The sequence below is a fragment of the Kwoniella pini genome, chromosome 3, assembly GCF_000512605.2.
Source record: "Kwoniella pini CBS 10737 chromosome 3, complete sequence".
Lineage (NCBI taxonomy): Eukaryota > Fungi > Basidiomycota > Tremellomycetes > Tremellales > Cryptococcaceae > Kwoniella > Kwoniella pini.
Window position 1 is genome coordinate 1,801,741 of NC_091718.1, and position 13,352 is coordinate 1,815,092.

Below are 13,352 nucleotides of genomic sequence, written 5' to 3' on the forward strand. Positions count from 1 at the left end.
TTCTTGGTCTCTTTGTGGCGTGTTTGCCTTTTCTATCGGGCTGTCGTTGTCGTTATACCATATATGCATTTCTTAGAGTACACACCATATGACGAGTCTAGACTGGTTGACGTTGTCTCGCCATGCCTAGTCAAATGGGATTGGCTTGATGCCCGAACGAGCTGTAAATGCGACTGATCCGATAGGAGGTGAAGCGCCGTCTTGAGCAGCAGCGAAGGCGGATGGCACTGTAGTTACAATCTTATTAGCATGTGCTTTGTAAAGCTTTCGTAATTCAAATGCGAAGGCGGATGACGCGGGACGATGGTTCTCGAAGAAGGGAAAGCAAACAGCTCACCGGGAATACCACAGCAATCCATAGTCCAACCAGGTTCCCCTTTAACATGTATATGGCCATGCTCATCCACTTGACCGACTTCACCTGTTCCTTCCTCCTCTAAAGCTGCTTTTAATATGGGATCTTCTTCAGGTGTTGGGAAAGGTAATATAGATCCGAACAGGGCATGTTGCATTACGGGTAATTTGCCCAATACTTCTGCTATATACATCTTCTTCATACCTTCATTGACTTTTGCCCAAGTTTTCACAGCTGAAATGTCATCCAACATGGGGGAATGCCATCGTAACGAGGCTGTCTTGATAGAATTGATAAACGATATACAAGATAAATACATGTAATCTTTGCCAAATGCGTCGAGTATTTCTGGATCGTGAATCGCTTTTGGTCGAAGGTGTTTATGATCTATCCATCTCATTGTATTAGCTTCGTGTACATCACAACTACATCAAAGAGCTGATGTACCTTTTAGTTGCCCCGCACCCCATAAGAAAGGCAAGAAATGGTAATCATCCAAACCCCACACACCGTGAGATCCAGCAGGTTCGAGCCAATATGTTGACTGAAGGTATCTCATGACCTCGATATACCTAGATGGAATGTTATGAGCTTGCCTCCGAAACTCCCAGCATCCCTAAACTACTTACCTCCAGAAAAGACCTAGTACAAGGTACTCATAATCATCTTTCGTGAATATACCTAGTTTAGTAAGGCATAACCTGTTCAAGCGATTAATTTCGCAATCCGTATTATTCTTTTTCAACTCACAGCCAGCAAAGAAAGTTGAATTCCATTCCGCTGCCATAATCCACCCTTTGCTTATTTCCCCATGACTCTTGGAAGTACACCTCTATCTCCGGGATAGCTTCTGCAGGTAATCCGCCGATGCGAGAATGCAATCGTGTTGAAGCCTATATCTCAGTCAGACTTACTGTAATTAGTCCAGCTGGGAATCGACTCACCTCTCCTACTTTATCATAGAAATCTTTGAAAGCTGGATTTCCAAATCTTGATAATTTGTTATCGACTGGAGGCGTAGATTTCGCTATATCAAGTATAGTGTCCAATATACCCATTATAGGTTTGGTGCGCTAAAATAAGCTGTATCAGTCATGGCCGTGAAGATAAAGTGGTGATGGAATGTGTGTTCACCTCCGAGCCTTCGCCTGCTTCTGTCAATTTCTTTCCTACGACCGCATCGTTTAATTCTTCTATAAAATTGACAACCTCTTTATGGGTTCTAGAACGTTGAAACGCTGCCAAGTGAGCTTTCGAAAGGATATATTTTCTTGGAGGTAGATATGACGTCGATGCAACGGGTTGGTGTGATGCAGACGTATCGCTTGTCATTACTGCGTTTGAGAGCTAAAAAGATGATTGTCAATGTGTGAATAGCTGCTGCGTGTAATTGTGAAAGGGAAGGATGTAGAGGAGAAAAGTAAATAAGTGGTTGGATGGAGGATTGAAAGGTAATCTCGGCTATTCCATCCCGCCATCGCCTTTGATTCCATGATTATCTTCATTTGTCAATGTTGTTTGTTCCAAACCATAGTACCGAACACAAGCACGCATATAAGAGTGCATGCTAGCAGATCTTCTTCTCCTCATCTGCATTCTCCCTCTCATACTCGTAGCAAATTCCAACATGGCATCGGCAGCATACACAGATGCTATAATGCTCTTCGTAGGTCAAAGCGAGCTAGACTCCTATACATCAGCTGATTCGAAATGAAATATAGGGAGATTCTTTAACTCAGGCCTGGACTGACGGCTCCTTGTCACAACGAATGGCAGAATACTATTCACGAAGATGCGATATTGTCAATCGAGGTTTTGGAGGATATAATAGCGATTGGGCTATACCTGTTTTTGAACAAGTTTTCGCAACCAGAGAAGCAAGAGAAAAAGGATACGCTCAAAACGTTAAGCTTATAACCATTTGGCTGGGTGCCAATGATGCTACGATTCCAGGTGAACCTCAATGTGTACCTTTAGATCGATACAAATCCAACTTAGTAAAATTGATCAAACTTATCAAAGAACCTTCATCGGCATACTATTCACCTGACACTAAAATTGTACTCATCAATGCACCTCCTATCATTGAGAATGATTGGGTAAAAGCTAGAGTAGAGAAATGGGAATCTTTCGGTAGTACTGGGCCTAAACCTGAACAGAATCGTGATAAGAGAGTAACAAAATCATACGCCGAAGCTGCTATCGAGATCGCCAAAGAACAACAAGTACCGATTGTAGATATCTGGACTGCTATTGTTGATGTTGCTGGCGGAGAAGGTGACGACCAACTTGCTCCTTACTTCTAGTCAGTACACCTCCAGATATTCTGATTGAACACACAGCTGATTGTAGCTGGACACCCACACAGTGACGGATTACATCTCACTTCAGAAGGATATGCTGTCTTGTTCAAAGCTTTGTCTGCATTGATTATAGACAGATACCCAGAACTTGACCCCGAGCAAATCCCTATGAGAATGCCTCAGTAAGTTGGTATATCTAGTTGAATCAAGGGGTATGCTCATGATTGTTCGTTTAGTTGGGCGGATGTCGACTTGGGTAACCCTCGAGAGGCGTTCAACAAAGTCAAGCAAGGTCGCCTGGCGGGAGAGCTCTAAGAGATGCATCTTGATGGACTGGAATTGCGAGTGGACGAACTGGTTGCTGTACATAGATAGATAGATGCATACAGCTGGTCCTCACGGTAGATGAATTGTATTGAAGACAGTTGCGGCTGTAGTAGACGTGCCTGATTGAGTTGTCTTGCATGGACGCGTTTCAAGGTAAAAACAAATATTATCAAGTTGAAATTCATCCTTACTCAACATCAACAGAATATCATACATCATCAAAGTGACCATTAGAGCCGTAGTCTGCATCGATCACTTGGTTATTAGTACGACTACTTGCTCCATTCATTCCGTGACTACTGTGGGTGTCAATCCTTACAGCAAGACCGTTCACGCAAACTTTTCCCGCATCAACCAACAAGCAGCTGAAAAGGGGACTGTGTGATGCTATATCTTAGTTCATACACTCAGTAAAAGCGTCATTCACCATGCAGTACAACGGCCTCCCTCCTCAACCTGGACCTTCTCATTATATTTCACAACATGGCTCCTTACCACCCCAGCCACTGCCAAACCCACACGATCAGAGCTATGAGTCGGGCCCATCCCGACCTGCTTATCAGTCAGATCACAATCAATATAACGCAGGCTATCATCAGCCTTCGCCACCCATGTCCAATGGATATCATCATCTAGATCATCACGGCTCACAACAACCCTATCAGTTTCCTCCACAGTCAGCTGGCCCCTCATCCAGGTTTCCCTCCTATCCGCAACCAGTCCCAGGTGTTGAAGCTGTTCCTTCACCAACTCCCAAAGCTGCATACGAAGCCCCTGTATTCCAGACGTTTCAGGAAAGGAGAAGAGCAAAAGAGATCGCTTTGAGGGCGCAGATGGGTGAGATTTCATCCCCTGCCATTCCCCATGCATTGACTCCTCCATTATCTGGATATCACCGACCACAACAACATCAACAACCTACGGATCATCATAGATCGCTTTCACCTGCCACTCATCCGTCTCCGGTCACATTGGCCATGATGGGTCAACGATCATCTTCTACGGGACCGCCCCTTCCACCCCCAGCTAGATCCCAAAGTCCGGCTCCTCAGCCTATCGCTATGCAAGATTCATCAAGCTATCGACGGAATTCGATCAATGGGCAATCACGCCCTCTTCCGTCGCCTCGAGCTTTGCCAATATTGTCGACAACACCAGGCTCGACACCCAGTCATTCCGGCACATCTTCACCGCATACTCCCATCAGGAATAGTATGCCTCCTCCCCCCATCCCTTCGGCCATACAAGCCAATCTGGAGCGTTCGGATACTCTTTCATCAGTGAAATCGCTCGATCGAACGGGCTTCAGTTCATCCCCGGTCAAACGCGCTTTACCTAAACCTCCTGTCGGAGTCAACAGCTCAAGAAGCCTGGATAGAGGCATTCCTTCCAGTGCTGAGACGGCTACAGGCCTGGCAGATAGCTTCAAGAGGAAAGTTGATAGGAGACAACCCTCGGTGGTAGACGAAGGCAATGAGGACGTCTTGGTCAATGGGATTTCAGAGATGTCGATCGGACAAACCGGATCGCGCTTGCCGTCCATACCATCGATCAGGACCCCATCACCAGGCCCGACGTTACCTGTCATCGTCACTCCTGCATCTGTTGTCGACCATCGCAGCCCGGCCAAATTTTCACCTTTACCCGCTATCAATCTTGCCAGTTCTGATACCTCCTCAGTGGCTACTACTGATGACGAAGCCGACACTCATGATCTAAGTCAGATCACGCCGAAAGCCAAGAGAAACAATGAGAATCCCTCTTCTCCGGGTATTCAATTCTCTGGTCTACCAATGATCTCGGTGTCAACTTCAGATTCAGCAGATGTACCTTCGAACGGCGAGATCAGTATCGCAATTCCAACCATTAATTTTGGCGAGGCCCCTTTAATCAACGCACCTTCCATGCCTGCTCCTACTGCGACTCCTTCCTCATCTCGGCCTCAACGCACTCGGGTTCAGTTGGACGGATCCGCCATCATATGTTCTGGGTGTAACAACGCTATCATCGGCAGAATCGTCAACGCCATGAACCAGCGGTGGCATCCTCAATGTTTCGGTTGTGCCGAATGCGGGGAATTGCTAGAGCATGTCAGTAGTTATGAATGGGAGGGTAAAGCGTACTGTCATTTGGACTTCCATGATGTAAGCGATATCCATATATTCGTGACCTGCCTTTGCTGATGGACTGGTATAGAAATTCGCATATCGATGTCATCATTGTCAAACACCAATTGTCGATGCTCGCTTCGTCACGCTCAATGACCCTATCCTGGGCCAGAGATACTACCACGAATTGCACTTCTTCTGCTCTGAATGCGGTGATCCGTTCTTGGACCCATCAAAATCTTCCGCACCGGGTACAGAGAAATCTCGAGATAAAGGAGATGAGGAAGAAGAGAATGAAACTAGTGCATTTGTCATTCAGAAGGGACACCCATACTGCGAAAAATGTCATCTAAAGCTGCATAAACCGAAATGCAAGTCTTGCAATTTACCGATACCTGATCTGGCTATCAATGCCATGGGAGCAAAATGGCACAAAGAGTGTTTCATCTGTACTGTGAGTCATGACTCTAGCTCATACCTCTTCCGACTTCCTGCATACCCACCACATTCGCGTACTTGTAATGCGACCTATCGGTGATCGAATTGTCCGCTGATCTCGCCTCACAGCAATGTAAACACGAGTTCGCCAATAATTTGTTCTTCCCCAAAGACGGCCAGGCATTTTGCACATCGTGCTACGAAAGCATCATTGCTTCAGCGTAGATATCTAGTCGTACAGTGTATATACGTCGTTGCATGTTCATATATGGCAACCTAACGTGACAGGAGGCAGTCAGGCATGTTCTATATTATACAAAATCACTCCCGATGAAGAGCGAATCATCACATCTATAAAGTGGACCACTATTGAAGCAAACTTTCCTCTCTATGATCTATATGGTTCATTGTTGACCCATACCGTTGGATCGGTCAAATCCAAGTAACCTCCTTCAATGTGATTACCTGGACAAGCGGGTTTAGAGGTATTACCTGACCAAATGCCGTTACAACCTGGTAGATACTGTATGGGGTTGAGCTCTCCTACGTCTTCATCCACAATTTGAGTTTGTAATCTACAACCGTATGTAACGTCCAGATCAATAGTCGCGTTCAAATGAGGGCAATTTGCTGGATCGTCAGCGGCTAAAAGTGGGGGAGATTAGCTGATTGCAATTCGAATTCAGAAAGATACTGACCCGAGGCAAAAGTCGTAGAGTTCATATATCGACAATCATCAAGAACACCTTGAAGTACATCAGGTTTCCAACCATTCATAAAATCCGCATGAATACCATATCCAGATGTATCTCCATTTGCTAAAACCCAAGTTACTTTTCCAGCACCGTTAAAAGGGAACTTATAGGTAGCGAAGACCGTTTCAAACTGTAAAGTTATGAATTTCTTTGGGAAATCTGTTGGACATTTATTCCCATTTGTACCATCTGAAGGATAAGTTACATGTGTTGAATAATCTGCGTCATCAGCATAAACACCATCCCAACAAGATGGAAATTGAATAGCTTGAACTAAACCACCTGAACAATCTGTTGAAGGAAATCCTTCATTTTTCGTATCTTGTCCATTACCTCTATAACATTGCCACCAAAAAGCATCAGAAGTTGGATCACTTGAATTTACACTTCTTCTCATTGGATTTCCAGCTACTATATTATAATTATCTGGAAATGGATAAATTGTTTCACCTGTTGGAGCTTTTTGAAAATAATATAAAGAAGTTCTATCTAAAGGAATTGTTGATAAACTTCCATTTGACCATTGATAATATAATTCAGCTACCCAATAAGCAGATTTATCATCTTGAACAACAGTTGTAGTACATTTTGCTAATTTTTGCATTTCAGTTGCTGATGTTAAATTTGCTGTAAAATATGATGAACCGTGAATTCTATGTAAATGACTTGCAGGTGCATTTGGATTAACAATTGGATCTAATCGAGTTACTGCAATTGATCTATTTGTTGTCATAACGAAATGATCTGTTGATTTTTTTCCAAATGTTGCAATATCTCCTGGTTTTCCAATATTTACTCCTCCATTTGCAATTGATAATGGATGTCCACCATCTGTTGTTGATCCACTTGTTGTTCCTGATGATCCAGAAGATCCTGTTAAACCACTTGAATTTTGAGCTTCGTCATCATTTGATGAATTTCTCTTGGAAAATACAGCAGCGCAAACTGCAATAACAATTGCTATAGCTAATGTCAAAGCTATTAAACATCCCCACCACCATCTTCTACCTTTTGTTGAAGCAGGATACCACCATCTTCCCTTCTTTTTAGGTGGATAAGGTCCATACTTCTCGTTATAAGCTTCAGGCGGTGGTGGTGGTAATTGAGATTGATCAATTATATTATCATTTTGATAAGTTGGGTGATCTGCATTTATGCTGTATACTTGCTGTTGATTAGGTCTTGGTGGGAGAGCAGGAGCGGATAATCGAGGAATAGGTTCTTCCAGAGAACCATTGTTAGGATAAGAAGGTACAGGTTTTCTCTTTCCTGCTGGTGTAGGTCGAGGTGGAAGTGGTGGTGCGATAAAGGTTGATGGTCCAGCTTCTGCTTCTATGTGACCGTCATTTGAGGTTGAAGGGGATGTTCCTGGGGTTAAGAATGGATCGTTGCGTTGTTGTTGTTGATTGGGGAGTGCCAGACTCATCTTTCCACAGCCTTGTAACGATAGATATCACAAGTACGATTGACAGAAAAATAACAAACTCGTATCAAACGAGTGGGTTGTCAAATCGTTTGATCGTCCCCTATATATACAAGTTTTCAACAATCTATGACGATGGATAGTGCACGACAAGCAAAACGAAAGGAAGCCAAACAAAAATGCATGAAGAGAAAGTATGATGATGAGATAACGAAAAGCATTCGTCTGTGCAAGGAATGTGACCTAATGTTGCATTGGGCACTGTGCGTTGTTGTACCAACACGGGAGATACGGGAACGTATAAAGTGTTCTTTTGAAAAGATTTAAACTCTTGTCTTTTTGGCTTACTTTCCTGTATTGCCCTGAGTGAATACTCTTCATCCCATGTTCACCATGTTCTGGTTTCTCCCTCGAATGGGATGATTAAATCTATTTTGGGTGGCAACCTCCGATATTCCTTTCCGCTTTTAGTGTATAAAACGAGAAACACGCTAAGCCACCCAGATCACAATTCACAACACACTCATCATCCTCAGCGCCAAGGCGCACAGCACAGCATAGAATATCTTACGTAACATTACCGACCATAATCTTGACTCCTTATATGATGAATACAACAACAAATACCTTTGAATCGTTCCAGCCTTCCGCACAGCAAGCATCACATAGATATTATACCCTAGTATTCTGTTCAAGATGCAATCCAGAAATATGGAAATTCTCTCCTAACAACCTATGAATGGAACAAGAGATCAGCTTAAACTTCTCTAAACTCGGTGGACTTACGTTTTACAGATAACAACGATCCTATCCAATCTTGAAATGAGGGAAAAAGTAGTAGTGATACCCAAAGCATATCTTAAGTAATTGTCCGATTCTAACACATCAACAGTGACTAGACTTGGTAATTCTCCAGATGGATCAGTTGGATCATGAGGAAGATCTAATCCTTTTGTTTTACCCATTCTAAACCTAGCAACTAATGGACTAGGTGTAATTTGAGGTAGAGCTGTACCTGCTCTTAAAGCTGTGGAGCACATTGACAAAACAGCAAGGATATCACCTAAGAAAGTTGGATCAGATAATCTAGTTCTGTCAAGTAAAGCTTTACGCCAAGGTCTATCCAATTGAGTAAGAACATGGTTCAATTGCGATAACAATGAAAACAAATCTTGCAGAGTGTCTAACAAAGCTTTGTACCTCTCTTCGGGCCATTGACCTCTTAAAGAGTATTCGTTCGAAGCGAAGTTATGTCGAGCGCCAAGCTACACATGCCGGTGGAGAAGTTTAGCTCAACATCAATGGCGTGTGCGTTGATCCTGACCCACCTTATTCAGCTTGCTTCGCCATGTTATCAATTTCTGTCTCAATTCGTCATTTTCGTGAAGTCGATAGTGATGATCATTGGCGTGTGACAAAACATCGCAGAATATTGATCCAGCCGCGTTGATGGTCTGAGCGTAAGAGTTCCGTATGGCTCGCTTGGCAGAATATACAGGAGGAACTGGATTTTCCAATAAATCAATAGATTCAATTCTCGTACGAGCAAGAGAGACGATGCTCACTATACGAGAAGACCCAAGCTGCTGTGATACCAATCAAGACACACACAAATCGACGCCATGCCACGTCCCATCCCCACTGTGCATACGTGAGGGGTCCGATCGAACCATTGAAGTAAGACTAGGCGTAGGAACAGTCAAGATCGAGTTGACATCAAGCTTAACATCGCGACTCACGTAACCTGAACAAAGTGGTCAGCTTTGGAACCCTGCCGCGTCATCGAGGCAGACTTACCGATGACCAGACCGAATGTAACAGGAGTCATAACAGCGGTTAAGACTTGACCTGGGAAATGTACTCTAAAGAAAATCGCGATCGGGAAAGTGACAGCACAAACCGCTGCTAATCCATACTACGCAATTCCGTGAGCCATATAACCCACATTAGTTGTTTCCGGATAGCCGCTCACAGGATTACCTTTACCCGATCCACTACCTATATACCAGGCTACCATTCCGAAAAGACAACCCCAGAAAGAGGCTACTACTCTTCCAAGCCATGCTACGGTTGTATCTCCGGAAAATACAGCCAAAGCTATTCCAACATGAGCTTGGTCGACCGGCAGAGGGCGAACACTACTTACTCAATTGTGCCCTAAGATTGCATCGCTGAGTAAGTCACGTACTATGTTTGACGTTCCGAGAGATACAACTCACATGATAGTACACCAGATCCCTCTATTGAAATAGTAAAAGCTCGCTGATGAAGCGATGAAATTCGGTAAACTTGTCAAAGCACCTAGAATGGCGGCTTTGATAGCATACATAAAACTTCTGCTTCCCAGTATATCTGTGAACATGGCTAACCGGGAAATACCATTCAAGTAAGGGTTTTCAAAAGGTTTATATTCGGGATTACGTTTTTTCGCCTCTCCAAGGAAAAGATCCTCATCTTCGTCGCCTCTCGAAAATGCAGCTGAGCGCATCGATTCGTAATTAGCTACCTATAAGTCAATATTGTGGGAGCATACCGACTCACCATCATTATCATGTCCATCATCACCATCAGTCAGATGTTTATCCTTATGTGTATGCCTAAGATGAGCAAGTAAGTTGGACATGCGAGGATACCAAAATCTCCTCTTTTGACGAGATTTATCGAGCTCTTGCATCTGTCGAAGTAGGTTGAGTAAAGCTTCTGTGAATTCGATCTGCGGGCGAAGGAATATACTGTTAGCCCAGTAAAGTGATATAACACAACTTATCATTCTTGACTAGTACCACATTTGGTGCCCAAGGGACAATCAACTTGATTGCAACGAAACGGCAGAACCCGGATTTCGAGCAACATAAATACAAAAACCACTATACCAAACGCCAAAGTCACTCACCAAGTGATATTGAGCTACGAAATTTTGAAACAGACCTCTGAAATTGGTCTACATTGACTTCAGCTCCTACTCGTTATGTGAAACGAATCCTTACCCACCTTATCACGCCCATGTATACCTTCATCTGCAGGGTGGTTCGGATCGAAAAGATGCCTGTACGGTTTAATCACTTCAACTCTTGCTATGCAAAATTCATCCAAGGCAGCTTGAAGATCTTTGATGACTCGAGCGAGGTTATTAGTATCTTCGTTGTATATTTTCTCATTCGTTCCGTTCGCTAGAATAGCTTGCTTAGCTTTTGTATGGAATCTAGGTATTATCTTTCGATCCCGATTTAAGTTAGAGATCCAATTTGTAGATGTTGACAAGGCGGCTTCGCAAGCTTTTATGACTGGTAAACATCCTCTAGAGAGGATGTTGAGTTGTTCCAACACATGTTCGGTATCACTATGAGTGTGCTTTAACTGGATGAAAAGGTCTCGAAATAACGGTAAAAGTTTCAAAAGCTCACCTAGCAAAAGCTCTTTCAATATCCATGTACCTGGTACTCTCATATACTCCCACTGGTTGCTGAATTTTCCGAAGATGATCTAATAACGATACGTGACTACCCCTATCTCTATTTAAAGCATGAGAAGATCCACTTTTCTTGATAAAAGAAGCGAAATGTAATTTTTTTCCACTGAAATACCCATTCCTTTCGTGAGTTAGATTATCGGTAGAATCATCATGATCAATTGGAGGAGTAACATTTCCATCTAAATTAGAATGAGAATGTTCATCACCTAAACTTTGTCTTCTACTTTCATCTTGAAAACTTTCATTTCTGATTGAAGCTGCTCTTGAACCTGGACGTGATGCGTTTACTTTATATACTGACCAAGCAGAAGAATCTAAATGTGTATGTCTAGCATTCGTAACTATTACATCAAAAAAGAAAGCCATACCACCTGATCTAGCTTGAACAAGTGCTAACAAATCAAATAAAGTTCTTAAATCTTCTCCTGATAATCTACTATAACTAAAATCAACATTAAGGTATCTTTGTTGTGCTCTAAGAGGTGGTAATCCAGCTAAAGATTGTAATAATTGACCTCTAATATCTTTTGATCTTTCAGCCCAACTTTCTAATTTTTCTGCGAATCCCTTTTCCCTCTTTGCGTCATTTGTTGTTAAAAGATCATCATTGCCGGATATTTCAGAAGTCCAATTAGCTTCTTGAAATAATGATTCAATTGATTTCATAGCTGATGCGAGTGGATTTAAAATACCTGGAAATTTTAATTGAAAAGAATGACCAACTGATTCTGGGAAAATAAATAAAGTAGCGAAACAACCTAATCCAGCTTGAATTGCCATAGGTAAGAAAAATAGTAATCCAGATGTATAAAGGTTATAAGGATAAAATACAGCTGTTGTTAAACCAATATCAATAAGAACGCAAGAAAGAACAAGTGGGAAAGTTGCTGGACTAGGTTGAGTTCTTAATTTCCACCATAATGCAGCTCCAGTTCCAACAGCTAAAAATATTGCACAAATTACAGCTGGTTTTGCTTGAAGATATGTTCCATCATATAAAATCCTTTCTCTATATGTTGTTGGATTAGTATTTTGAAGATAAGAATATTTAGCTTCTGCAGCTGCTATTTTAGAAGGATCCGTAATTTGTCTTGTTTTTCCAGCTATAAATACACCTAAAGCTACCCAAGCCCAAGCTAATGCGTTGAAAAAGAATAAATTTAGGTAGACTTCAAATTGTTGAACTACAGGTTGAGATGGAGGTAACATGAAAGCCACAATTATTGAAAAGAAAGCAGCGTTTCCTATAGCTCTTTCAACAGGTACGATTAAAAGGAATAATAATCCTACCCAACTAGAAAAGAATCCTCTAGCAACAGGTTTCATATTTCTCCAAGTTAATTTAGGTTCAACCCACATAAACCATCTATGTCCAATTAATTTCCTAGCTCTCAATCTGCTCAATAATATAGCTTTACTGATCCAACTTTTCTTTTCTGTTTCATCTTTCAATTTTTCTTTTACTGAATTGCTAGAATCGGTATCTGCTGGTCTAGGGGGATATGCGGTTGCTATTCGATTCAAGTTGGAATCTGGTAAATCTTGATCATCGTCTTGCACTGACAAAGCGAAAGAAGCATGTCGTTCATGATGTGAAGAAAGTCGACTTCTACCTACAGGCGAACGACTACGTGAGCGACTTGTAACTTGAGTTACCTTTTTATGAGATTTACTGGATTCAGCTGGAGAAGGTAAACCTGGTGAAGGGATTTGAGAAGGATGATCAGATTCAGGTGAATTGTCTGGTGTGGAGATTATATGTATTTCAGGTGCATGACTTGAAGGACCAGGATCATCTTGATGAGGCATGTTGAAGTATTTCTGACTATATACAATATACGATGTTCATAATGCTTTCGTCAATCCACAGATAAAAGGGATATTAATAGCGGAACTGAAATTGCGTAAACAAACCAAATTGCGGCTTACCATAGATCTCATTCATCATTAAACCCCGGATTACCCCGGATTACCCCGGAAATCATTATAATCAGTCACGGTGACTCACTCCAATCAATCAGTACATTTTACAGGACATCCTGCGCAACTTGAGCAGTAGTACGGTAGCAAGTTGCATAGATTCAGCTTATTGTCCTTCTTCTTAAGTGACAAGGTTGTAGGAAATGAGCAAACGATTGGGGAATGCGTTTTCCATTCAAACGTTGAGGTTG

General features: G+C 42.3%; 5 protein-coding genes across 5 annotated transcripts; 2 read left to right on the forward strand and 3 right to left on the reverse strand.

Annotated features, from left to right (window-relative positions):
- Positions 1-126: 126 nt before the first annotated feature.
- On the reverse strand, positions 127-1,687 carry I206_102869 (serine/threonine-protein phosphatase 2A activator 2; the record flags this gene model as incomplete). The annotated part of the gene is made up of 7 exons (XM_019154969.1): positions 127-227; positions 338-742; positions 803-927; positions 985-1,056; positions 1,106-1,248; positions 1,300-1,428; positions 1,490-1,687. The coding sequence occupies 7 exons, from the start codon at positions 1,685-1,687 to the stop codon at positions 127-129; spliced, it is 1,173 nt and encodes a 390-aa protein (XP_019012372.1).
- Positions 1,688-1,982: 295 nt separating this feature from the next.
- On the forward strand, positions 1,983-2,973 carry I206_102870 (uncharacterized protein; the record flags this gene model as incomplete). Its single annotated transcript, XM_019154970.1, has 4 exons — positions 1,983-2,021; positions 2,077-2,660; positions 2,724-2,840; positions 2,895-2,973. The coding sequence occupies 4 exons, from the start codon at positions 1,983-1,985 to the stop codon at positions 2,971-2,973; spliced, it is 819 nt and encodes a 272-aa protein (XP_019012373.1).
- Positions 2,974-3,413: 440 nt separating this feature from the next.
- Positions 3,414-5,756, forward strand: I206_102871 (uncharacterized protein; the record flags this gene model as incomplete). Its single annotated transcript, XM_019154971.1, has 3 exons — positions 3,414-5,129; positions 5,182-5,547; positions 5,661-5,756. The coding sequence occupies 3 exons, from the start codon at positions 3,414-3,416 to the stop codon at positions 5,754-5,756; spliced, it is 2,178 nt and encodes a 725-aa protein (XP_019012374.1).
- A 163-nt stretch (positions 5,757-5,919) lies between these two features.
- Positions 5,920-7,712, reverse strand: I206_102872 (uncharacterized protein; the record flags this gene model as incomplete). Its single annotated transcript, XM_019154972.1, has 2 exons — positions 5,920-6,176; positions 6,230-7,712. 2 exons carry the CDS (start codon positions 7,710-7,712, stop codon positions 5,920-5,922), a joined length of 1,740 nt encoding a protein of 579 aa, XP_019012375.1.
- A 669-nt stretch (positions 7,713-8,381) lies between these two features.
- On the reverse strand, positions 8,382-12,990 carry I206_102873 (uncharacterized protein; the record flags this gene model as incomplete). The annotated part of the gene is made up of 13 exons (XM_070202647.1): positions 8,382-8,442; positions 8,496-8,974; positions 9,038-9,213; positions 9,275-9,295; positions 9,361-9,453; positions 9,507-9,624; positions 9,682-9,806; positions 9,856-9,866; positions 9,929-10,187; positions 10,251-10,422; positions 10,603-10,650; positions 10,701-11,049; positions 11,114-12,990. The coding sequence occupies 13 exons, from the start codon at positions 12,988-12,990 to the stop codon at positions 8,382-8,384; spliced, it is 3,789 nt and encodes a 1,262-aa protein (XP_070058748.1).
- Between the last annotated feature and the right edge of the window lie 362 nt (positions 12,991-13,352).